Source organism: Loxodonta africana, chromosome 1, assembly GCF_030014295.1.
Source record: "Loxodonta africana isolate mLoxAfr1 chromosome 1, mLoxAfr1.hap2, whole genome shotgun sequence".
In the NCBI taxonomy this organism is placed as follows: domain Eukaryota; kingdom Metazoa; phylum Chordata; class Mammalia; order Proboscidea; family Elephantidae; genus Loxodonta; species Loxodonta africana.
The window spans coordinates 109,743,325-109,770,731 of NC_087342.1; the positions used below are offsets into that span (position 1 = coordinate 109,743,325).

Consider the following 27,407-nt stretch of genomic DNA (forward strand, 5'->3'; position numbering starts at 1 on the left):
TGGCAGTCAGGGTGCTGGTGGCCAGCCATGGTGCTAGCCACTGAGTGGAGAGGAGGGCCTCTGCCTTGGCCGATGGGAGAGGGGCAGGGTGGGTGGGACGCTCAGCTACGTGGTGGGGGCAGGCAGGGCTGCTCCACCCACCAGGGGGTTTCACCAGCCGGCCCAGCCTAGCCCGGGCAGAGGGAGGAGTGTTGGCACAATCAGTTACTGCACTGGGCAACACCAACCCATTGACACCACAGACCCAGGGCTGTATGGGTATATCTTACCCAGATTGTATTGGCTTACTATAAAATCTATGAAATTAATGGTAACTTTTAGTTTTTTTTTTTTTTAATGTATATCCTTTTACAATTAGGAAATCAGTCATTGGTGGGATTACGGCTGGTGTTATCGGCCAGTTTTTGGCCAACCCAACTGACCTAGTGAAGGTTCAGATGCAAATGGAAGGGAAGAGGAAACTTGAAGGAAAACCATTGCGGTAAGTTCTCCAATTGATCCCTTTCCTTTCCCCTTTACTACCTTCGTATTTTGAATATTTATCTAGTAGACTCACACTTTTTTTGATCCAATATTCATTAAAAAAAAAAAATACTTCCTGGTTCTTGTAATTTAGAATTTATATTTATGCAGAGGAGAGCTGAGCCGGATCTTTGGTGTGTATGATAAGATGTACATGTTCTCTACCAGAGAAATTATACATGTGCACAGCTCTTTTGTATCACAGGTGGACTCATGCCCTATTACAGCTTGACAGAAAGAGTTTGATCATTAAATCTCCCCTTGAGTGCGAATCCCCAGTTTTGACATCGTGGCTTAGCATTGTGGAAGTCACTTAACTTTTCTAGGTTTCTGTTTCTTTTCTTCAGAAGGGACTATCTCAAAAGGTTTTCATGGAAATTAAAGTGTCTGGTTTATAAGATGCCAAAAATCTTGGTTTCCTTCCCTTTCTCCCTAAAGAAGGGAACAGCAAGGTTGACCATGCACATTTTTCCTGCCTCTGTCTTTATCCCCACTCCTGCATCTTAAGGCCCCCTTTTTCCCAAGGTTATGGAAGTTCTTTTACATTACGCCTTTTGTGATATAAAATCATCCTATTGAAATATTATCAAAGTCCGCCTTTTCTCAAAGGGCTTCAAGTTCAACCATATAGTTTCCCCTGGGAAAGGGCAAAGTCTTCCCCCTTTTCGTGGGAGGAGTCTCCTAGGAAAGAGAGCAAGTGCAGGATGACTGGGGCTGAGTACAAAGGGACTCTGCTCCTCTGAACGCTCCAGGTTGACAGTTAAGCCAGAGGCGAAGGAGGAGTTTGGGAATTCACCACTACTGTCTGCTCCACTCCTTTTCTAGCTGACTCAGTGGAAAGGAGTCCAGGCTTCCCTTCAGCCATCAAAGAAGGGAGAGAACACACATAGCAGAGGAGGAGAGGGTACCACTCTTGCTTATCCAAGTGGTTTCCAGAATCCCAGGGCCCATTTTGTCATCTTGTAACACTCTGTAATTATTAAGTAGCAGAGAGAAGTTATGTGTGGGTTGGACACACAGGGAGACCTGGCCATTCGGACCCTGGGTTCTAGAAGTGTCTGAGTTCCTAACTGATCCTCCTGTTTTTTTTCCCCCTCCTTGTCCCTAATGCCAGAAATTTTTAGTTTGACTATATTTAATGTGGAGCCCTGGTGGCACAGTGGTTAAATGGCTGCTAACCAAAAGGTTGGTAATTAGAATCCACCACTTGCTCCTTGGAAACCCTATGGGGCAGTTCCACTCTATCCTGTAGGGTTGCTATGCGTCGGAATAGACTTGACAGCAACAGGCTTGGTTTACGGTTTATATTTAATGTAGTAGTAAAGAACACGAACATTGGGGTCAGGCAGCCTGGGATTCAAATCCAGGCTTTACCACATTTTAGCTCTGTAACCTGAGTAAAGTTCCCTAACCTCTTTAAGCCTCCATTTCCTCAGATGTAAATTAGAATGATAATGTATACCTCATAGAGTTTTCAGTGTTAAAGTGCATCTGTGTGTATAAAATACCTGGCGCTTAGTAAGTGCTCAATAAAAGTTAGTTATAATTACCGTCATTGGTGAGCATGGCTTCCAGGTAACAATTATGCATACCCAGTAAATATGGCAGGTGATCTTTTTGGTGAGCCTCAGAGAGTGCAATACCTGACTAACAGCCACACAGCTAGTTGGTAAAGGGACATTTGACCGTAGGTATTTCTGATGATGTAAAGTCCAGGCTTTTCTTTTATGCCAGAGGTTTCTGGTTTTGGTTCAAGGTTCAGCACTGTTATTCATCTGTCAACAGCAAAATGAGGATAAGATAGTAAATTTTCATAAAGCTAAAATTATTCAGTTTTGAGAATACTTATTATGATATTGCTTTTCCTAATCTTTGACCCAAAATATTATTTTTTAAGTGAGATTATGTGAGAATTAGTGTTTTTTTTTTAAATGTCCTTATTTGGCAAAATCAAAAAGTTTGCAAATCCTGAAATTACTAGTAAAATGAATCCAGAAGTCTGACAACCACTGTTCCTTTCTATAATTAATATGTATACTTATGATATGACATTTCAAGAGTTTGTAATCTGTTTAACAATAGAAGAAGAGGATGATACAGTTTATGAAGATCTACATTTAAAAATATTTAAGTCGAATGTTGACATTTTTCTAAAGAGAACCTGAAAATTTAACTGTGGATTTTTTTAGCTCCTGACAATTCTGGATAAATATTATTTTACTCCAAATAAAACCAGCTATAGACAAAGGTTATCCTGTTGCATTCCATACCCAACAATACATAGAGCTTTCACATTTCAATTATTCTTTTCCTTAGATTCCGTGGTGTGCATCATGCATTTGCAAAAATCTTAGCAGAAGGAGGAGTACGTGGGCTTTGGGCAGGCTGGGTGCCCAATATACAAAGAGCAGCCTTGGTGAATATGGGAGGTAAGGGAAGCTTTTTTGAATTCTGGTAAGTCCTAAGTGCTTTAGTAGTTATAAATATAAGGACTTAACATCAGGGAAACTGAAAGTTCTTACTTTTTATTTTTAGTATTTTTAATAACATATGTTGGTGACAGGCTTCTTATACATTGTAATGCTATAAGTAAATATTTTCCTTAGAACATTTTCACCTTCAGAAATGACGTGAAAAAGGTTTCCTAAAACAAACAAATTGTGGCAATGAGGAGATGAGACCAAACATTTCTAAGGTCCCCTCTCCAGCTTATCCTTTCTTTAAGATTCAAACTGGTATATGCAACTATTTGGTGGACATTATATCCAGGCTATCCACATCTCTTCTCCTGTAATCCTGCTCCTGTTCCTGTATGATCCATCTTTTACAGCCAGGTACCTCAGGCTGGAAACCTGAATGTTTCCTTAACTCCCTCTTTATCCCTCTCCCATATTCAACTACTAATTTATTCCGTCTTCAAAATATCTCTTAAAAGTTTTCTCTCCCTCGAATACTTACTACCTTGATGATGATGATGATCATACTACCTTAGCATCTTTAAAACCACCATTTGTACAATATTAACCGTGGGGGGAGGGGCAGTGGTGGTGCAGTGGTTTGATTTCGGCCAGTGCCCCTCATGCGCAGCCACCACCATCTGTCACTGGAGACTGGTGTGTTGCTGTGTTGCTGGACAAGTTTCAGCAGAGCTTCCAGTCTAAGATGTACTAGGAACAAAGGCCTAGTGATTTTCTTCTGAAAATCAGCCAGTGAAAACCCTGTAGGTCACAACAGTCTGATTTCCAACTGATCATGGGGATGGTGCAGGACTGGGCAACATTTTGTTCTGAGGTGCAGGTTGCCATAAGTTGAGGGCTAACTCAGCAGCAGCTAACAACAACAACAGCCATCATAACCTCTCAACTAGACTACTGCCTCAGCTATGTAACTGGTCTCCTCCACTGTCGTTCAAATTTGTATTCAATATCCAGAGTGATTTATCTGAAACACAAGTCTGAACGTGTTACTGTTACCCTTCACTGGTGCCTCATCACCTACAGGGTAAAATGGAAATTTCTTAACATGACATAGAACACCTGCATAATCTGACCTGTGCCTGCAAGGAACTGAGCAATTCATTGATTCTGGAGCAAAGAGTGAAGCAGAAATCATCAGCTAAAAGGTTCCACTGCCTGCACATACCAGGCTGTTCTTTACCTCTGTACTTTCTGGCCTCTTCCCTCTTCTACTTCGTTTTCTTCTGCAGATCCTTTAATACTCAGCTCAGGTATCCTCTCCACCAAGATAGTTTCTTGAACCTCCCGCAACCCCTCCTGTTCTGTTAAAAAATCCACTTCTATGCATTTCTGTAGCTCCTTGTAGAGGAGCCCTGGTGACTCAATGGTGAAGAGCTCGGCTGCTAGCCAGAAGGTCAGCAGTTCAAATCCACCAGCCACTCCTTGGAAAAGCTATGGGGCAGTTCTACTCTGTCCTATAGGGTCTCTGTGAGTCAGAACACTACAGCCAACGGTTTTGGTTTATAGTTCCCTGCACTTATCTCCATTTTGCATTCTCATTTCATTGCTTTCAACTCTGTATCTCTCTCTTCCACTAGATTATAAGCCCCTTAAAGGCAAGGCCTTTGTTTTACGAGGGTAAGTCAAAAAGTATTGCTACCAGAGTTCCAGTTCATAGATGCACAGGTTTATTCCAAACAAAACGTGTTTCAACATGTCTCTGCGATCAGTGGATGGCTGCAGACAAGTTCTCTCAGTAATGTACTTGTCTTAGTCTCTTTAGGGTACCTTCAAAAAAAGGATACTTTTTGTACCATGGAAAAAAATGATTTTGAGGTCAGGGCTAATATCAAAGTTTTAACAGAACTCAATGTGGACATCTTCCCAAATCATTGACGTTTTACAACAAATATATGGGAATGCTGTCCCATACAAAACAACAGTTTTTAGATGGGTCAAGCTTTTTTTTTTTAATTGTGCTTTAGGTGAAAGTTTACAGTTTAAATTAACTTCTCATTCAAAAATTTATACACATACTGTTTTGTGACATTGGTTGCAAACCCCACAATGTGACAGCATACTCCCCCTTCTACCTCCACTTCCCTATGACCATTTGCCGAGTTCCTGGCCCTTCCTGCCTTCTCCTCTTGATTTTGAACAGGAGTTGCCCATTTGGTCTCGTATATTTGACTGATCTAAGAAGCACATTCGTCACGTGTGTTATTTTTTGTTTTGATTGGAAAGACCTCAAAGATGAGCCAAGAGAGGGAAGACCACTCAGAAGGTTATGGTGACTGTTTTGGGGGATTCCAAAGGGGTAATCTTGATAGATTTTCTTGGACACCAGATGATCATGGGGGCTTATTATGAAGAAGTTTTAAGAAAATTGAAAACTGCATTGGTGACAAAAAGGTCAGGAAAGTTGAACCAGGGAATTTTTTTTCCATCACGGCAATGCACCTGCTCGTTTTTCAAGGGTAGCGAGGGCTGTCCTATGAGAATTTTGTCGGTAAACCTTACCCCATCTACCCTACAGTCCTGATCTTGCCCCTTCGGACTTCTTTTTGTTCCCAAAACTCAAAGAATGTTTAAAAGGAACACGATTTGAATCCCCCAGGATGCTGTGTTATAAATCGAAGAGCACAGAATTCTTTGGGGAGGGGTTAGGAGATAAAAACGCCACCTACAGAAGAATATAGACCTAGGTGGAGGATGTGTCAAGAAACATTAGCGTCACATTTTGATATTTTTGTTTAATAAAGGTCTTTATGATTTTGTGGCAATACTCTTTTACTTATCCTCGTATTTATCTTTATTTTCCTAGTGCCTCATGTAGTCAGTAAAGATTTGATGAATGAGTTAATGCATGAGTAAATCCTTCCTAAAACCAAAATTATACAGCTCTAAGAAATAGGCAAATAGCATTTTTGAGGTTTCCAGTACCGTCTCACTTAAACATATCACTATTTCAGTCCTTCTGTTTACTGTTTCATATTGGTAGATATTTTTGTTCTCAGGAAGCTTTCCTGATTGCAGTTTTTCAATGTGTTGCTTCAAAATCTGTTGCAGCCCAGATCTCTCTTCAAGTTCCAGCTACCTACGCAGCATCTTCATGTGGATATCTCAAATACAGCACTTCGAATGTGTCCAAACCAAACTTGTTAAACCAGACAACTCCTCTGTTTTTCATAAGCTTAAAATATGGTATCACCATCCTTTCAATTGAACAAGCCAGAAACTGAGGCATGATTCTTGACTCTTCCCTTTCACTTACTACTCATATTTAGTCACCAAGTCTGATCGTTTCTGTCTCCCAGATATATGTCAAATCCATCCTCTTCTCTCCATCCCTGGAGCTACTGCTTTGTCCAAGTATTATTTATCTCTTCCTCTGGACTACTACAAAAGCTTTCAAACTGATCTCTTTCTATCTACCCCACAACCATTTTGCTCTCACTGTTTCTCTGAAACTGATCTTGTCAGGGCCCCCTATGTCTATCATCCTATTTTAAAAATACTGTTTACAAAAATGAAAACTCTATCCTTCAGATTGCTCAAGCCAAAAATCTTACAGCCATCCTTGATTTCTCTCTCTCACTGCTTATTTAACCTTCTAGCTAATCCCATTGATTCTACCTTCAAAATATATAGAGCCTTACCAGGGCCCCACAACTCCCTGATCTAAGCTTCCATCATCTGTTACCAGCATTATTGCAATAGTCTCATATCTAATCTATCTTGTCTTCCTATAGTCTACTCTCAGAACAGCCAAAGTGATCCTTCTCAACAGTAACCTCAAGCAGTCACCCCTCTGCTCAAAACCCGCTGCTGGCTTCTGATGCTCTCCATGATCTCTGACCCTTGCTTACTCTGTTCCTCTGCTACCCTCGTCTTCTTGCTGTTCTTCTAACATACCAAGCTGACTCCTGCCTCAGGGCCACAATACATACTGTTCTTTTGCCTGGGACACTTTCTGTCAGTTATCTGCAAAGTTTATTTTCTCAAACTTCTTTAGGTCTCTGCTCAAATGTCACCTTATCAGAAAGGCCTTCTCTGACTGTCCCATTTAAAATTCAGGTACACCATTCTTCCCCACCCTCTGGCACTCTATATTCCCTTTCCTTACCTTATTTTCAGGAGACTTACTGCCCTCAAATACCTCATACTTATTTATTGTCTCATGCCCCAACAGAGAGCAGGGAATTTTGTTCGTTTTGTCCATGGCTCTTTCCCCCATGCGTAGAATAGTACCTGGCACGTGATAGGTAGTCAGATATTTGATGAATGATAAAATGTACCCATCCATTCTTGCCTCACTACAGTTCATTCTCTATATTTCCATGTTTTTAATCTTTATAAAACTCCAGTATTATGACATCACCCCCGTTTAAAACCCTTCAACAGCTTTTTATTGTAGCTTGGAAAAAAGTATAAAAAGTTTACTATGGAAGAATGGCCAGGACTTTTAGTTTATAAGTCACAGAATCTCAACCCAACCTAGCTTAGGCTAAAAAAGGGTATTTATTAGCTTAAATACTGAGAAGTCCAGAGACTGCACTGACTTTAAGCAAGCTGAATTTGCATGTTAAAATGACATAATTGAGTGTGTCTCTTCTTTTTTCCTCTCCCTCTAACTGTAGCTCTGTTCTCTGCTTGAAAACAAGAATGCCATCTTTCATTCTTATACACATTCCCGCCTCAAGCTTAGCATACTTCTTGACCCAAAAGATATTCATTACTAAATGAGTGAATTTGTAAGTCCGTTTCTTTGTTTTGTTTCTTTTTCCTCCAAGACTTAACTACTTATGACACAGTGAAACACTACTTAGTATTGAATACACCACTTGAGGACAATATCATGACTCATGGTTTATCAAGGTAAGTATTGTTTTAGTTTAACTCGATTTTTTTTCCTTTTATCCCCCTTTCTTCCATTCTTGCCATAAATGTTAACTTTTGGGCTCTTTTGATCTGGAATCTAGTAAAATCACCCTTAGAGAATGGTGATGGTACATGTATAGAGGGTATTTTTCTTAGAGTTTGTTGCAGTTAAAATGGGAAAGAGACAGAGCTACAGGATATTTCAGACTAAACCTACTAAGATATTTGCATCTTGATGGGGTTATCTCAGGATCATGTGCTGGTGATGGACTCAACAGATATTTTTGAGCACTCTTATATTAAATGCACTGTGTGGGGCCCTGCAGTGGGTACAAAAGGAGTAAAACAGCTCCTGCCAGGGGAGTTTACCAACAGGGAGAATAAAACCCAAGACCCAGTGCCGTCCAGTTATAAAAACAGTATACAGTAAATGCAAAAGAAAATGACTAATTATTACAGGGTTCAGGGAAAAGAGAAGGTAAACAATAGGAAAGATGTCACAAAGGAGGCGGAATATGATCATGGTTTTGAAGGGATTTGGCTTTTGACAGGCAGAGTTAGGAAGGAGGGACAATAGTATCTGGATACAATTTGCAACACAATTTCAAATTATTAGAGTTGGTTACTTCATTAAATGGTTAGTGTCCTTAACATTATGATGATTTCATTTAGCTTTTGTTTTATTTCCAAATTCTAGAACTCCTTGTCGTAATTATACAAGCAAAAAAATATGTTAATAATGTCAAGTGTTATTTTTACTGTCACTTGGGCAATCTTTTTATATGTCTTTGCTCACCATTCGTTCCCATTCTAAACTCAGCAGGTGTGTTCTCAAACTGTACCATACTTCCTCTGTTCAATAGTCCTGCTTCCTAATTCACAGAGAAAACTGAGGATCTTAGGCTTCCTTCCCCATCCCTATAAGCCTATTTATTATATCTTTACCCACCCTTACCTTCCTCCCTCCACTGCCTTTGCTTATGCTGTTCCTCAAACTGTAATACTTTCTTCCCCAGTTTCTCTGAGTCTAGTCATCTTTGTTTTCATCCTTCAAGACTGCTCTCTGTTCCCATGTTATGATTTGTGCTGGGATGTTCAAGTCTGTCCTATAGCTCCAGAGTGATACCACCTCTTTTTCTTTAATGTTCTCTTTTCTACCCAGGTGTTCTTTAAAATACCACACTTCTAACCTAAGATTCATGGATTTCTCTGCAGGCATAAATCTGTCTAACATACACTGTTCTGCCTACCAGATCTGTCTGTTTTGGAAAGATATAAGATTTCCCATTAGTATAATCTAGTCCTAAATCTGAAATAACTAAGTCTTATCACATTCTACCACTGCACATCTGTCAGTTTGTCATACTATGATGGTTTGCATGTTGCTGTGATGCTAGAAGCTAAAAAAAAAAAAAAAAGCTAGAAGCTATGCCACCAATATTTCAAATACTAGCAGGGTCACCCATGGTGGACAGGTTACAGCTGCACTTCCAGACTAAGACAGACTCGGAAGAAGGAGCTGGCAGTCTACTTCTGAAAACATTAGCCACTGAAAACCTTTTGAATAGCAGCAGAACATTGACTGATTCGGTGCTGGAAGACGAGCCCCTCAGGTTCAAAGGCACTCAAAATACAGCTGGGGAAGAGCTGCCTCCTCAAACTAGAGTCAATCTTAATGACAGGGATGGATGGAATCAATCTTTTGGGATCTTCATTTGCTTATGTAGCATGACTCAGAATGAGAAGAAACAGCTTCAGACATCCATTAATAATCGAAACGTGGAATGTATGAACTATGAATCTAGGAACATTGGAAGTCGTCAAAAATGAAGTGGAGTACATAAAGCTGATATCCTAGGCACTGGTGAGCTGAAAATGGACTGGCATTGGACATTTTGAATCGCAGAATCGTATGGCCTACTATGCCAGGAATGACATATTGAAGAGGTATGGCTTCACATTCATCATTAAAAAGAACATTTCAAGTTATATCCTCAAATACAATGCTGTCGGTGATAGGATAATACCCATATGCTTACAAGGAAGACCAGTTAAAATGACTATTATCCAAATTTACGCGTGAACCACTAATGCCAGAGATGAAGAAGTTGAAAGATATTTACCAACTTCTGCAGTCTCAAATTGATCAAACATGCAATCAAGATGCATTGATAATTACTGGTGATTGGAATTAGAAAGTTGGAAACAAAGAAGAAGGATTGGTAGTTGGAAAATATGGCCTTGGTGATAGAAACAAGACCAGCGATCACATGATAGAATTTTGCAAGACAAATGACTTCTTTGTCGCAGATACCTTTTTTCAACAACATAAATAGCAACTGTATCTGTGGACCTCACCAGATGGAAAACACAAGAATCAAATTGATTACATCTGTGAAAAGAGACAGAAACCCTGGTGGCGTAGTGGTTAAGTGCTACGGCTGCTAACCAAGAGGTCGGCAGTTCGAATCCGCCAGGTGCTCCTTGGATGGGGCAGTTTGTCTCTGTCCTATAGGGTCGGTGGGAGTCGGAATCGACTCAATGGCGGTGGTTTTGGTGGAAAAAGACAATGGAAAAGCTCAATGCCATAAGTCAGAACAAGGTCATCAGTTGCTCATATGCAAGTTCAAGTTGGCTAAAGCTGAAGAAAATTAAAACACGTCCATGAGAACCAAAATATGACCTTGAATATATGCCACCAGAATTGGGAGACTGTTTCCTGAATTTAAAGCATGCAGTATTCCCTTATTCTGTTTGAACAACTGCCGCTTGGTCCATGTACAGGTTCCTCATGAGCACAATCAAGTGTTGGGGAATTCCCATTCTTCATAATGTTATCCATAATTTGTTATGATCCACACAGTAAAATGGCTTTGCATAGTCAACACACCTGTTGCTGTCGAGTCCATTCCAACTCATAGCAACCCTATAGGACAGAGTAGAACTGCCCCATAGGGTTTACAAGGGAGCAGCTGGTGGATTCGAACTGCCAACCTTTTGGTTAGCAGCCATAGCTCTTAACCACTGCTAAACGTCTTTCTGGTATCCTCTACTTTTAGCCAAGATCCATCTGATATCAACGGTGATATCGCTTGTTCTATATTCTCTTCTGAATCTGACTTGAATTTCTGATCGTTTCCTGTCAACATACTGCAACAAATATTTTTTAATTATCTTCAGCAAAATTTACTTGCGTGTGATGTTAATGATGTTGTTCAATAATTTTCACATTCTGTTGGATCAGCTTTCTTTGGAATGGGCACAAATATGGATCTCTTCTAGTCGGCTGACCAAGTAACTGTCTTCCAAATACCTTGGCATAGAGGAGTGAGCACCTTCAGCACTGCACCCGATTGTTGAAACATCTCATTTGGTATTCCATCAATTCTTGGAGCCTTTTTTTTTTTTTTGCCAGTGCCTTCAGTGCATCTTGGACTTCTTCCTTCAGTACCATTGGTTCTTGGTCATATGCTTTCTCCTGAAATGGTTGAACATGTATTCCTCCCATCTTTTGATGCTTCCTGTGTTGTTCAGTATTTTACCCATAGAATCCTTCAGGATTGCAACTCAAGGCTTGAACTTTTTCTTCAGTTCTTTCAGCTTGAGAAATGCTGAGCATGTTCTTCCCTTTGGTTTTCTAACTCCAGGTCTTTACACATTTCATTATAATACTTTGTTTTTTCAAGCCACCCTTTGAAATCTTCTGTTCAGCTCTTTTACTTCATTTCTTCAATTTGCTTTAGCTACTCTGTGATGAAGAGCAAGTTTGTCTTATCTGACACCATTTTGGTATTTTCTTTCCTGTCCTTTTTCTTTGTTCATGTATGAGGTCCTTGATGTCATCCCACAACTTGTCTGGTCTTCTGTCATTGGTGTTCAGGGCTTCAAATGTATTCTTGAGATGGTCTCCAAATTCAGGTAGGATATACTCAAGGCTATATATTGGCTCTCTCGGACTTGTTTTGATTTTCTTCAGCTTCAACTTGGACTTGCATATTAGCAGTTGGCGGTCTGTTCCACAGTAGACTTCTGGCTGTGTTCTGACATTATTTGAGCTTTTCCGTTGTGTCTTTCCACAGATGTAGTTGATTTGATTCCCGTGTATTCCATCTGGCAAGGCCCATGAGTGTAGTCACTGCTTATGTTGCTGAAAAAAGATATTTGCAATGAAGAAGTCATTCGTCTTGCAAAATTCTATCATGCAATCTCCAGCACTGTTTCTATCACCAAGGCCATATTTTCCAACTACCAATCCTTCTTCTTTGTTTCCAACTTTCTAATTCCAATCACCAGTAATTATCAATGCATCTTGATTGCATGTTTGATCAATTTGAGACTGCAGAAGTTGGTAAAAATCTTCAACTTCTTCATCTTTGGCAGTAGTGGCTGGTGCATAAATTTGAATAACTGCATTAACTGGTCTTCCTTGTAGGCATATGAATATTATCCTTTCACTAACAGTGTTGTACTTAGGACAGATCTTGAAATGTTCTTTTTAGCAATGAATGCAACACCATTCCTCTTCAAGTTGTCATTCCTGGCATAGTAGACCATATGACTGATTCAAAATGGCCAGAACCAGTCTATTTCACCTCACTAAAGCCTAGAATTTTGATCTTTATGCATTCTATTTCTTTTTTTTTGACACCTTCCAAATTCCTAGATCATACTTTGTACATTCCACATTCCGATTATTAATGGCTGTTTGCAGCTGTTTCTTCTCATTTTTAGTCATGCCACATCAGCAAATGAAGGTCCCAAAAACTTGAGTCCATTCATGTTGTTGATGTCGACTCTAGCTTGAGGAGGCAGCTCTTCCCCAGTTGTATTTTGAGTGCTTTCCAACCTGAGGGGCTCATCTTCCAGCACTATTATCAGACAATGTTCTGCCATTCATAAGGTTTTCACTGGCTAATGTTTTCAGAAGTAGACTGCTGTCTCCTCTTCCTAGTCTATCTTAGTCTGGAAGCTCAGATGAAACCTGTCTACCACAGTGACCCTGCTGGTATTTGAAATACCAGTGGTATGTTTTTCAGTATCACAGCAACACGCAAGCCACCACAGTATGACACTGACAGACACATGGTAGCCATCTTACTGAAGACTTCTTTAATACATTATCTGCTTTCTTTTAATATTTATTTTTTAAAGAGATCTAGCCAGTTCACATTATGCCCTCAAACAATTTATAAGAAAAGGACGGGGCCATTATTCCTTGCATTCTTAAATTAGTGTGTGCCAAATGGGGGCCTACAGTTGGCTGAAGGGTCCTTGATATGGTCAGGATACAGATAAAAGAATCCTGTCATAATCAATTACAGGGGATATCCACATTGTTTTAATCAAATTTATTAAAATTTAGCACTATGGTAGAAGTAGTTTCCATTCTTGGGACTTAGATGAGAAGCTGAGCTGGCGCCTGGCCTCTCTGAAGTAAATGAACAAATGAAAATGAAGTGCTTCCTTACCATCTTCTGGGCACAGGAGAATACTGTGTATCTCTCTCTACCCTATCTTTGCTCTTCCTTACCTCTTGGTTAGTTTTGTATGCTTTTTATGGTAGTTTTAGAATTTAGGTGAATTTTTTAGTTGTTTAAAATGTTCTTTTGTGAAAATACAAAGGTGTATTAAAATCAGTGATATTAAACTTTGACTTTCAGAGAATTTGAACAAACAGAAAAGAGGGTAAAAGAATGGAATACATATGGCAAAACAGTCAGTTCTTTCCACATAGGCAATACCTGCTATGTGGACAGAGACTCAAGAAAATTTATGTGCTCTTTGTGTGTGTGTGTGTGTGTGTGTGTGTGTGTGTGTGTGTTAAAACAAGGTCAGTAAAGCATTGGGGTGAGTCATTTGTTGGTGATATGTAGATAGATTATATGAGTTGAGTTTCTTCTCTTATATTGAAGTAGCTCGAAAGCATTTTCTCTTTTGCGTTTTAAGCCTTGATGTGAAAGAGGTAGAAAGAGTGTGGTTAGTTCGTGTTACAGCTGTTTAGAATAAGGAAGAACTACAGAGATTCCCAAAGCACTTCAACTTCTCTACCTCATAGCCTCAGAGGCTTCAAGAGCCTAGACACAGAGTTCAGTGATTCTACTTTTGTGAGGTATTTAATGTGCCGGGAGGACATAAAAGTTTTCCACAGTTTTTCTCCCCAGCCTTCCATTAGCCAGATTTAGCTACTTATGATCCTATCTTAGGACTCAGTGATAGCAGTTTCTAGGCCTTCCATTTTCTGTGATTCAGGTTGACCATTCCTCTCATCAGATGTTTTTCTCCAGAAAAGTTTAGAACACTTGATGAGTTTTCAGTTTACTGAATTATTATCATATTCCTCTATTGCCACCCTAACGTCATGTCTACATACATAATGAACTGACAGTTTCCTAACTCTCCAGTTACTCATTTACAGACTCTCCCTTGACTTACTCCCCAGTGGGTTGACCACATCCATTTTGTATGTTTTTGAGAAATTAACAAAGTCTGAGGAAGGGCCGATTAACCTTATTAGGTAAGGAGAAGGGGGATAAGCAGAAATTCTGCAAGCCTTATACCTAAGCATAGATTGAAGGAGAACAGGAATTTTCCAATTAGATGGGAGTGCAGGGCATTCCAGAGGAAAAAATTAAAAACACAGAGGTGTTACACAGTGTGCTATGTACTGAGAGCCCAGGTACTGGGCATACTGTTAGAGCATACTGGGCAAAGAGACGAGAATTTGGAGGACTGTATGACATGGCCAGAGCATGAGTGAAATCTGATAATAGGTTTTAAGTAGGAAAAATGACATAATTAGATTTATATTTTAGAAAGATCCGTTAAGTATCAGTGTTCAGGGTGGAGAGAAATAGGCAAAGTTATTATAGTCAAATGGAATATCTTAGTGAACTGAGTCTTAAACAGTGGCCAAATAAATTTGTTTTTTAAACCTAACCCAATGATGTGATTCCCCTGTTTAAAATCCTCTCAATAACTTCCCTCACATCTAGAATAAGATCTAACTCCTTAATTAGGCTTCATGTTCTGATTCCTGCCTGCTTCTCGTCTTTCCTCTGTCTGGACTCTCACCCTTCTTTATGATGTCGCACCTGTATTGGCTGCTTTTGGTCCCTTAGACACAACAAGAGTTTTTGTGGACTGAGGACTTTGCATGTCCTGTTCCTTCTGCCTACACTTCTCTTCCTCTAGGTCTTCATATAGATGCTTCCTTTCACTACTCAGGTCTCAGTTCTGCTGTCACCCTCAGAGTGTTTTCCCAACTGCCTGTTACTTAGTTACTGTCTATCACATCACCCCTTTTTATTTTATTCATAGCACTATGAATAAAATTATCATTTCTTTGTCTTACTCCAGCTAGAGTGTAAGCTCCTTGAGGGCAGGGTCTTATGTGTCTTCTTCACTGTCTAAAAGAGTGCCTGGCATCAGCAGATGCTCAAGGTGTATTTGTTGATTGACTAACATTCTTTTTGTTTTTATTTTTTTTACATTTCTCTAATAAATTAATTTAGCATTAATTTTCAGGTAAAAGAGCATTATTATGGAGACTATTGAAATAACTTGTAATATTTCATTTTTTCTAAATATCAAATTCTCTTATAATTTAGAAACTATTATATATTATCCTACAGTTTTCCTTATTTGTGTCTGTAGTTTATGCTCTGGACTGGTAGCTTCTATTCTGGGAACACCCGCTGATGTCATCAAAAGTCGAATAATGAATCAACCAAGAGATAAACAAGGAAGGTAGAAAGATTTCAGTATCCATGTCTTTGAATGCCTGTAATAATATTGTTAAAGTTTTTCTTATGTATTTATTTATTCTTGGTAGAAATGTTTGTGTGTTTATGTTTTCAACCAGGAAATTGTTCTTATGCATTTACTTGCTCTTTGTTCTTTGCAAATGTGCTGTGCATTTGGGGAAATAAGCTAATTTACAGTCATACTATGTACACATAGGTATTCATTGTGATTTTATTGTTTTCAAAAAGCTTTCAAAAGAGTACTCTGCTGAGAATTTACAGAGCACTTTTTCTTCAGAAGCCTTATGATTTATAGGTGACATGAAGAATTTGATTTGCTATTAAACAGTATATGTTCTCTCTAGAAGAGATAAGGTGGAATGAAGACCAAGGATGGGGTGAATGACAAGAGTCAGCCTTGAAAATATCCTTAACTTCTACATCTATGAACCACAAATATTACTTGTTCTAAATTGGCAGAAAATATTTAACTTAAAATATTTAAATTTATACTTAAATATATTTAAGTACTTACACATTAGTTTAAATTTTTTTTTATATCTTTTTATACAATGCGATTAATTGCAGTTATTTTATGTCTATTTATGAAGAAGAAATTTAACACAATTGTCTTACTTTCTTTTTAGGGGACTTTTGTATAAATCGTCTACTGATTGCTTGATTCAGGCAGTTGAAGGTGAAGGATTCATGAGTCTATATAAAGGCTTTTTACCATCTTGGCTGCGAATGGTAAAGTTAGGTTCCCCCCTTTGTTTTTCTTTTCTTTGTATTTAAATTATTTTTAATTTGTAAATATCTTCTCCTTTTCATTTTGGTTTTTGGCATGGCCCTGCACCAAATCAAGGTCCTTTCTTTCTTTTTTAACCCGTCTCTTGGTTTTCTTTCACCTCTCCTGAGAATCATATTACCTTTGTTGGTAGATTAATGTAAACTAATTCAATTATGTCTATAAATAAATAGATTGATATTCTGTTTTTATAAAGATAATGGATAGATTTTCTGCAATGTGAAACCTTTAATAGTCTCTTTAGCCAAAATATAGTAGTTTGGGACAGGTGTATAGATTTCGCACTAGAGATAATGTTTTAAAACATAATTTGTTACTCTATTGGCAAACATTACACTGCCCATTAATCCTTATTTCCATAGAACTCTGCTTAGTGAGGAAGTGTTACATCATTTTTATTTGATTTGGATATGAAATGAACTAAAATGAAGGATTAGATAGACTAAGTAACATTGATAATATAAAAACAAGGCAATCAAGTCTTTCATGAGTTAGAGAATATTTAAAAGAATGGATGAGTTATGGGCTTAGAAATTCAAACAATGAAAAATTAACATAATATAATAAATATTAATTGAACACCTACTCCATGCAAAGTCCTGTGCTATAAAGGTGTGGCTTTGAGGTGAACGTGATAGTCTCAGCCCCTTGCCCTAGTGCTGGAGCTTGTATTACAGTTTAGGTTGACCAAAAACATTGAGTAAGAAACATAAGTGGTGGGTGTTATGGGAAGAGTGCATGGTGCTGTGGAAGTACAGAGCGGTAGAGTCACTATGAGTCAGAATCAGCTTGATGACAACTGGTTTAAGTACAACATACGCTGGGAGATTAAGAAAGTCTCCTTGGAAAACTGACTTTTGAATGGAGATTTGAAGAATAAGTATGACTTATTGGCCAGGTAAGAAAGATAGAAATATTCTAGTTAGAGGGAATAAGATGGACAAAAAAGCATGATGAGATCAAAGAACCAAAGAAAGCCCAGCAGGCTGAAGCACAGACACTGGAGGACAGAGACCAGATCAGGGAGGGATGTATAAACCTTAAGAGCGATGGAATGCTGCTGAAGAGTTTTAAATAGGACGCTGGTTGATGAACTCTGCGTTTTTAGAAAGATCATTCTGGCTGCCGTGTAGGTTGGAAAAAGGGCAGGAGTAGTTGTAGTTGAGAGATAATGGGGGCTTGAACTAGAGTATGACAGTGGGGACAGAAGAAAATGGATTCAGAAAATATTTAGGAGGTAGAAACATGACTGATTGGAAGGGGGTGGAGGAATGGTTGGAGAAGAAGAGGGAGGCAGCTTTACTCCCAGATTCCTGCTCTGAGCAACAGATGGTAATGTAATAAACCAGAAGATTTTGGGGTAAAATAACAAGTTCAGTTTTAGCTGTGTTAAGTTTTAGATACCCATAGGACATCCACATAGTAAAGAATATAATAAAGATCATATAAGTCTTTTTCTACATATACTTGGTAGAATTATCTACATATAGATGGTAATTAAAGCTATGGGAATAAATGATATCCCCAGGGGATAGTAGGTGTCTGTTTATTAACATGAAATTAATAGAGCACTTGGCAGTATCCCATACAAATGTGTACCATACTTGAAAAACATTATTTTGGTGGTCTTGATTATATCTTGAAAGTATATCAAAACTGGATATTTCTTACTGGAAAGGAAGATTTTCATTTGGCCTGCATAAACCAGGCACTGTTTAGGTGCTGGTAACACTAAAGAATAAGACAGAGTCTTCGCACTAGAGAAGCTTACAATGCAATGAAGAAGATAAATGTGTAGTTAAAATAACAGAAATCATAACATAAAGCTAATAATACTGTCCCTTGGTATATCGTCAACACTGTGCTAACCGTTTTTGTGGCTTAACTCATTAACTTCTCCCAGCAACCTGTAGAATAGGTTACTATCGTGTCCTTCTTTTATAGACGAGGAAACAAGAGTTTACAAAGTCTAAATAACTTGGCCAGGTTACAAAACAACAACAAAAAACCAGACCCATTGCCATAGAGTCAGTTATTAAACAGTGGAGTCAGGGCATCAAACCCAGTCAGCCTGACTCCAGATGACATAGCTTTAATAAGGAAGTTGTGTCAGTTTATCAAGCATAGCAGTGATCGGGAAGATGGTTAGGACCAGGCAGTGTTTCATTCTGTTGTACGTGGGGTCATGAGTCACAGCCAACTTGACGCCAGCCAATAAGAACATTAGTGACATGCCACTGGCGTGAACAAAATATTGTGGGAACACTGACAGTGGAATAAAAATGTCTGTAACTGAGAAGTTACAGAATGTTTCATAGAGGTAATTTTTGATTGGGCTTTGGAGAAAAGCATCAGAGCAGCATGAACATAGGCCTCAGGTCATGTGTTGGCCTAAAAAGCTGGAAAACTGCAGAAAAGTCATTGTGGATAGAAAATAGATTCTCAGAGGGGAGGTGGCAGGAAACAAGGCTAGAGAAGAAGATAAGGGCCAGGTTGAGAAGGATCTTGGGACTACAGGTATAAGCCTATAGTCAGCAAAACAACTGTTTAAATGGGGGCGGTGTGCCGAGATTTGTTTGGGGGCAAAATTACTTTGGGAACAGTATAGAAGATACACTGAAAGCTAGGACACAAGAAAGGAAGTCCTGGCAGTGGCCTAGCCAGTAGATAACTATAGAAGTAAAGAAAAGATAGAATATAGGAACATTCATGGTTGATTTCACAGGATTTAGTAACCAATTATATGTGGAAGGTGAGGTGGTGGGGGAGAAATGGAACTTTCCTGTGTCTAGTGTGGGAGTCCAAGAGGATGAGTGAGACCATTGATGAAACCAAAATCAGAGTCAGGAGGGAATGAGGGGCAAGGAGAATATCCAAGTACAAGCAAATGCTGGGATTATTTAATCAGACCCATTTTCTTTATGTATGAGACTCAGGAAGTATAAATTACAAAAACAATAAAAAAAAAAAAAAGATGAGCAGTGTGCTAAGCTCTTTACATACATTAATTATTTTTTAAATCTTACAAGAACCTAGTAAAACAAATGATGTTATCCTCATTTTTTTTTCAGATGAGAAAACGATGGCTCAAAGAGTTAATAAACTTGCTCAAATTCATATAACTAGAATGTGGCAGCCCTGGGAATTGACTTAGGTCTCTTCACCGCTAAGCCCCATGCTCCAAACTAATGTACTGAATTGCCCAAGGGCCTGAAGCTAGTTATAAAAATTCTAAAAGAAAAGAGACAGCTCATAGTGGTGATGAGGTATTGCCAAAGAAAGGCTAGCTAACCACCAAAGATCACCAGTATGGCATTTCTTAGTCGATATGCCGCATGCACCTAAATTCAGAAACTTGACTTAGCATTTCCGAGTAAATCAGCCTTGCAAATACAGATTCAGCTTGGCTGAACTCCCTGAAACTGATGGTCAAACCAGAACATTTTGTCCATTCACACTGAAAAACTCGACTTGGTAAGTGACCCAGACACCTGAGTCTTCTGGATAGCAAGTTTCTTCCTGTATTCAAGCTGTATTGGAAGCCAGGTCATAATCAAACGGTTGTTTGCTAAACATAGACTCACAAGAAGAAGAGCTTAACCTAAGAGCTCTTATGTGTTCAGCAGCACAGTAATAGGCACGGAGAAGTATTCTGCTGCTTCCCAGCAGTTACAGCAACAGGCAGCCTGGAGGAGACAACATGGGTTTATATATACTTGATTACACTGTCACAGCCCTGCCCGTGAGGGAGTCAACAAGTAAGCATAGTGTCCCACATGTGCTCCAGTACACAGGATGAGTTTACCTTGTTTATATACTGCCCGCGCTCTTTGGCTGTATGACATCCCTCCTTAACTTCTATTTCAAAATCTGTTAAACACCATCCAAATCTCTCCCATAAGGTAGAGTTAGTGTAATCTCATACTGCTCAGTTCCTGATTAATATTTCCTTTTTATATGATTAAGTTGCTGTAATGTCATTAACTTGAGGAAGAAGTCTGATTACTGAAAAAATTAGGAATTAAGAAATTAAGAAAAGTTTATTCTTAACCAAAACCTCTGCCTACCTGACCTGACTGCAGTTATATCCTTGGCTCACTTCATTTTTGTTGCCACGAGAAGATAGTATCTTTACAACTTTATATTCCGTACTTTATCTGTGTCTTTATACATTTAACTAACCAAGATATGTTCTCCTAAACAAACAAAAAAACCCAAACCCATTGCTGCTGAGTCGATTCTGACTCATAGCAACCCTATGGGGCAGAGCAGAACTCCCCCATAGGGTTTCCAAGGAGAGCCAACCTTTTGGTTAGCAGGTGTAGCTCTTGCTACTACGCCACCAGGGTTTCCATATTCTCTTAAGTCCACTGTTTAGTAAATTCTCCGTCTACCAATATAACATACTCAATGTTTCCAAAGACATATGACAAAAATATTGCTTTATGAACTCTCTAGCCAAATACATTTTACGTTCCAATTGCTTAAGCTCATTGCTCTGCTCTAGTATAGAGTTCCTCTCTTGTCATTATTCATAACGTATTAACTGAATCAGACCGGCATTTGATCCAAAGCACCGTTTCTCTGATGGTTAGTTCTAATATTTACTCTGTAATTTCCTCCTTTAGCTTTAGCTTTTATATCTTCTATGGAATAAACCTTACCGACTTGGCGGCACTGGGTTTGGTTTTGGGGTTTTTTTTATCCCCTTATAATTAGGTATAATTACACCTTCATTCATGTTAAAGTCAAGTCTTTCTGACCTGGGAATTCCTTCCCTACTTAATGTGGATTTTTATATCCATATTGTGATGCATCAGGTGTTGGCTTTATGGCCTGACTCCCAAAGGACAGTCTTTCATCATCCTCAGCTTCAAGTTCTTAAGTGCCTCACTGTCATGCTCCATGGGCAAACTACATGCAGAGGACCCAGTCTAGTCTGTCCAGGCTTCAGAGTCCTATCCCTTGAGCTAGTATGACTCAGTAGAAAGAACCTTGGAATAGATGCCAGAAGCTCTTATTCTAACTCACGTGTTAATAGGCATTTGACCAATAAGCCTCAGTGTCCTTATCTGTAAAATACATCAGTTCCTTTCCTTTCAATTTTAAATTGTTGTCTAGAGAAATCCAATGTGAAAATTGCTTGCAGTGCTTTACCAAGTTGAAATACCAAAATATTTTTTGCAGCCTAAGTGGATTCAAAGTGACTGTACTATTCAAAGGCAGTGTGTGTATATATATGTGTGTGTGTGTGTGCACGTGTATATGTAGAATATTTATAATTGCTTTGAAATACGCACTAACTTCTTTGGTTAATCTTTCAGACCCCTTGGTCACTGGTGTTCTGGCTTACTTATGAAAAAATCAGAGAGATGAGTGGAGTCAGTCCATTTTAAGTCCTTAAAGATCCAGACCAGTAATAACAGTATTCAGTGTCACTGAAATGTGGGCATCTGAAACACACACTCCCTATTACTTCTACCTCTTTAGAAAGACACCTTACTCCACAAAGACTGTGATTTATAGGGGGCAGCACTTTGTTTTTCTCTGGAGATCCAAGTTCTCTTTGACTACTCCTTTTGTCCAAAAATGATCTGGTCTTCTGGTCGGATCGCACAAGGCCACCCAATGAGACCCAGCACAGCATTTTCTAAAGAAGAATACAACCCTGACCACTTTCACCTTTGGCGAGAAGGTTTGACCTTCTTTGAGATGCTATTCTGTGCTGAAGAGCCTGCTTAGAGGAGCAGTGCAGGAGGGAGACAGCATCTCAGACCTGAAGTAGACACTAGGGCTGTGGGAGAATATATACATAGTGTTTAAGAAATATATTTAACCTGTCATGTCAGTATTTACAGTAGAAGTTTGACGATTCACTTTTCTGTTGTTAAAGTGCACGTATTGTAACTCAAAGGGAGATGAATGAAACTATGTATAAACATTTTGAGTTTCCCTAGTGTTGAAGGAAGTTGATGTATCTTTTTTTGCCAGGAGAATGAAAAAAATTAAATTCTGAGTTTCAAGGAAAGAAGCTATTTTCTGCCAGCACCCCATCGTTAGATCTGTGTTCGTTGATGAGCACTCCACTGCGTGTCTAAGGACTTTCCTGACAGCCACAGACTCCAAATCCTGATGAAAGCAGAGAAGAGCATTTGCCTTGTTATGTATGCTGTTACAACTTGAATTTGTCACTAGCTCTCAAGAATCTCAATGTATAAGAATTTTAATTTGTTTGATTAAGACTCACAAGTCCTCTTTATAAGTGCTACCATCAGTCTTTTAGTGGTGTTTTAAAAGCAAGTCTAATGTATCGTCAGCCAACACTGGTATGCATCCTTTCTTATCTCCCCTGCCCTAACACTAAGGGCATTACAGAGATAATCTAGAAATCACACTAAAGCTGCCTCTAGCCTGAATCTTAACCAGTTTGACAGAGCTTCCTAACCTAAAAAAATGTTAAATATAAAGTATCTGTAGTATACAGTTACGTTTCCAATCATTGAATCAAATCCCTTATTTTAAAAAGTGAAGGATTTCTTCAGATCCACCTACATACCACCTGCTCCTTCAACCCCAGACAGTAGGCATTTCTGGATGGATGTTAGGGGTGGTGGTTGTGATTGTTGAAACAGCAAAACTAAAAAAACTCAGATGCAAGAAACAGCTTGCTGCTAACCAGACAGAGTTTGTTGTGGACATTGATGATGTTGAACAAAAAAATGCTTATAAATGCTCTGTGGTTGCATTAATGTATAATCACTGCCATTTTGGGGTGTGTGGGAAGAGTCGTAAACTTTATAATGTGATGCGTTAATATGTAGTGGCTTATTGTTTTTCTGTTTGCAGAATGTGGAGTTTAACTCTTAAAATCTTTAGGTAGTCTGCTTTTCCACTGCATTCGTCAGTCTGTATGAATTAAGTTATTAAACATATTTAAAATATATTATGTGCTAAATTCCCAAGTGTATGCATTGGAACCACTTTGGGGAAATTTTTTTTTTTTAATGTTTAATCTTTAAAATTAAAGACTGTATCAACCTAATAATATGAACTGGACCATAACAAAATTTATTTAGCTTAATTCTTTGGGGGCCTTGGGATGAAAACACTGCTTAGGTTCTGAGACTGTTCCATTGTATCTGGGTCAACGTGAATAACTACAGAATTTTTATCCTGAAATGACTTCCTGGGATCATTTGGTTTAACCCACTCATTTTACATGTTAGGAAACTGAAGCCCAGAAAAAGAGTTCCTTAAGGCCATAAGTTATTTAGTTGCAGAGCCAGGATAAAAACACAGATCTCCTAATTATTATGATTATTACAACTTACAGTTATTGTTCACCAAGAAAATGTCTTATGCCATCTTCACAACAACCCACTCTATTGCTCTGGAGTGTCTTCCAAATACACGTTTTTCTTTATGGCACCTCTAATATTTTTAATGAATAAAAATTGTCTCAAGCATACATTTTAGAACGGAGTCATCATGCTTTAGTTAGCTTGAACATTAAGACCTTCCATAAGTGGCCCATATCCTGTATATCCCATCATATTCATACTTTTCCAGTGAAACCATGTTCATTAACGTATGTTGGACCTTTGCGTTATTTTTGCCAACTTGCAATCATCTTGTTCTCTCCGATTTACAGTAAATAAAAAGCAATAAAAATTTCAGGAATTTCGTGTCTACACTCATAGACTTAACCATTTCAACTTCATTTTATTATTATAGTACTATTGTATATATTTCTCTACTCTTCAGCTCAGTATTGATAGTTAACATCTAAGCTTCTTTTGCCTTGCTTTCTCATGTTCTCAAATGATTTTTGTCACTGAAAAAATATATTCATATTTTTAATTACATACAGTTCTTTGCTCTTTATGTATACAAGTAGCATAGATAGCCAGATAACATTTCTTCAAGTCGCTTCTAGTAGAAATAATATGTCTTCATCGAGTGTCCTAAAACCTATATAATTATAAGCTACTAAAAAAAAAAAAAAGTAGGAAAATGTCTTCTGTTTTATTATGATTCCATAGTCTTATTTAGTAGCTTTGCTCTGCTGTTAGGTACTCAACAATAATTGATTACAGCTACATATGAGTCAATTTTATCTTCATTATTTTAAGAGTCTAGCTATTGTATAAGACTAGTCTGAAATTTCTCTCTTGGCTAAGAAGAAAAAGAAAACAAATTCAAGAAGATTTTAAATGTAATTTGCTGTTGAGGTGTCTTCAAGTTTTCAAGCACATTTTTTTATTTCCAATTGACATAATTATGCACCTGCTCAGTTCATGAAAGCAGATTCTCCCAGGGCCTCCTATACGGAAAATGCTTAATTTTAACACTTGATTCTGTTACGATTCAGTTATCTCAGATGGAATCAAGACTCATTAAAGTGTTTACCAAACAAGTATATATTATTACTAAGTGCCAAATAATACGGAGGGAAGGCTGAACCTTTTGTAAGTACTGACCTTTTTCATGGTTTGTGTTCCACTTAGGATAATAATATGACTAGGATCAAGTCTCTTCACTTCTCTGGATTGCCATTTCTTGTTCTATAAGATGATGTTGGGTGCCATCAGTGACCCCATTTATGGGGCAGTTCTACTCTGTCTTACAGGGTCGCTATGAGTTGGAATCGACTCGACGGCACTGGGGGGTTTGGGGTAGTGACCCCATGTGATAATAGAACTGCCCCATAGGGTTTTCTAGACTGTCTGCGGGAAGCAGATGGCCAGATCTTTCTCCCTTGGAGCCCCTGGGTGGGTTCAAACTGCTAGCCTTCTGGTTAGCAGCCAATCCCTTAACCGTTATATCACCAGGGCTCCTATCTATAAGACAGAGGGACAGAAGTTTAGAATATTAACTTTTATATACTTAAAAGGGGCCATTATATTGACATCATATTAAAAAATAGGATTATTTTATTAACATTTGTCTTCTGTGTTTCATTTCATTTCATATATTTTAAGGATACGGACAAGTCTGTCCAGGCCTTAAAGTTAAATAAAGCTTGTTTTATGACTGAACTGTATAATCTTGAAATCCATCCTTAACAGAGTAGCAGACTCTTCTTCCTTCAAGCAGCTCTGGGCATGTCACCCAATATTCTTACCTTCAATAGCTCCTTCATACACATGCAGTGAAAATTAAAATCTTTAATACCATATTCAAGACCCTTTCAATGTGACTCCAACCTATTTTTTTTTTAGCTTTTGCCCTTCACTGTATACCTGCACCCACCTTGCAGCTGCACCACTCTACTTACTTCCCTGAAGGTGCTCTAAACTTGGCTGCTGCTCCTGGTGTGTTCTCCACCAGACTTTTCTCCTACCACCACTGCTACCCATTCAGCTTCACCCTCTTTGGTCAAATTCTCCTTGAACATCTGGAAAGATCACATATTACCTGCTCTCTGAGGTTTTCAACACCTTCAACACTGCCATATTCTTATAGCACTTTGTGACTCTCATACACCATTTAACACTTCATGGTTATTTATATACATGTCAGCTTCCCCACACTAAAGGATGAACTGTTGGAAAGCAAGGACCTTGTAATAGATCTTCGTATCTCCTAAAGACTTCAACTAGGAGCTGCTTGAAAGATCTTTGTTGAATTGAGAATTTCTTTTGAAGGGGAGGAAAGAAAGAAAAGCATTAATACACACAAGCAGTATGTTGTTTTTCTCATAGGAATGATCAAGTTGGGTCGATAACACTTGTGATCTCATAAGATCCTTTACCATATTATGTGCTTAACTGCATTTTTCTGAAAGATCATATGTGTTTAAACACACTATTATCATTTTTAAGAAGTATCGGTTTAATAGCTGTTCCCACAAAAATCTGGAATTTGGTAGTTTTAAATATCAAATTTAAATAACATATAGTTGATTTATTATATGTTTACAGTATTCTCCATTTTAAGATTTTGTGTGGAAATTTTATCACTATTTTTACCTGCGTTGATACCTTACTAATGCACATTTTATCCACTCAAGTGGTTTATTATTTCTGAGTTTTCAGGAATACATGACTATTTTTCTTTCCCCGTACTTTACCCCAACAGGCTGCTGTGATTGTCAGCAGCAGCAGGAGCCACTCTGAAAGCTTGATAAAAGCAGATGAAGATGCTTAACGATGTCTGTCTGCTGAAAATACCTGCTAACAGGAATATATGTGAGTAAATATAGTATGTTATTCTGATTTTTAAAATAAACATTTTAAAATGCCTAATTGGATGTTAAGAGTTTTGTTTTCTTCTGGTGTGCTTTTAAGTGAAAATATTAACAAATTTAGAGATGATTTCTAAAATCTTAGTCTTTACTTTTCACAGTTGAAATAGAAACGGGCTTAATTTAGGATGTCAAATTAAATATTTGCATTAGCAAATGGGTGCTCATAACTTGTCTTTATAATTTTTATTTTATGGTTTAAAAAAAAATTGCTGTCGAATCGATTCCAACTCATAGCAACCCTGTAGGACAGAGTAAAACTGTCCCATAAGGTTTCCAGGGAGTGGCTGGTAGATTTGAACTGCTCACCTTTTGGTTAGCAGCTGTAGCTCTTAACCACTGCACCACCAGCGTTATTTCCTATTAATCCAGTTCTACTCTGACTAAAAATGATGAACAACTAAAGATTCTAGTGATGGACATGCTCACTGGCTGAAGATAGAAAAGAACAGAATTAATTTAAACATTGGAAAATAAGTCCCTTCTTTTTAATACCATGTTCTACCTTGATTTCCATGATACCATTCTCTCCTGGCTCTCATATTTTTAATTAATCTTTTTCAGTCCCTATTAGCTTTTTCTTTGCTGCCAAATCTTTAAAAATTTTGGTTCCTTAAGGTCTGTACTTGGCCTTCTCAGTTGTCACTGTCTCTTTAGGAAGAGTCGCACATTCCTGTTGTTTCAGCTACTACAGCTAGGCTGGCAATTCTCAAACCCATTAAAAGAAAAGTTACCTTTGAGCCCCCGATTCA

The 27,407-nt window shown here is 38.3% G+C and overlaps 1 protein-coding gene across 10 annotated transcripts in view; it reads left to right on the top strand.

The window, feature by feature from the left end:
- Positions 1 to 26,614, top strand: part of SLC25A27 (solute carrier family 25 member 27) — a 36,297-nt gene extending 9,683 nt beyond the window's left edge. For 6 of the 10 annotated variants that reach the window (XM_023545267.2, XM_023545241.2, XM_064286975.1 and 3 more), the window contains 7 exons: positions 359 to 481; positions 2,839 to 2,951; positions 6,048 to 6,182; positions 7,772 to 7,856; positions 15,513 to 15,605; positions 16,249 to 16,351; positions 21,734 to 26,612. In XM_023545267.2, coding sequence (XP_023401035.1) covers positions 359 to 481; positions 2,839 to 2,951; positions 6,048 to 6,182; positions 7,772 to 7,856; positions 15,513 to 15,605; positions 16,249 to 16,351; positions 21,734 to 21,805 — 724 coding nt within the window. In that variant the 3' untranslated portion in view covers positions 21,806 to 26,612. Of the gene's footprint in view, positions 1 to 358; positions 482 to 2,838; positions 2,952 to 6,047; positions 6,183 to 7,771; positions 7,857 to 15,512; positions 15,606 to 16,248; positions 19,884 to 21,733 lie in introns of all 10 variants that reach the window. The other 4 variants (XR_010322287.1, XM_064286965.1, XM_023545247.2 and 1 more) reach the window with 4 other exon arrangements.
- Positions 26,615 to 27,407: the final 793 nt, after the last annotated feature.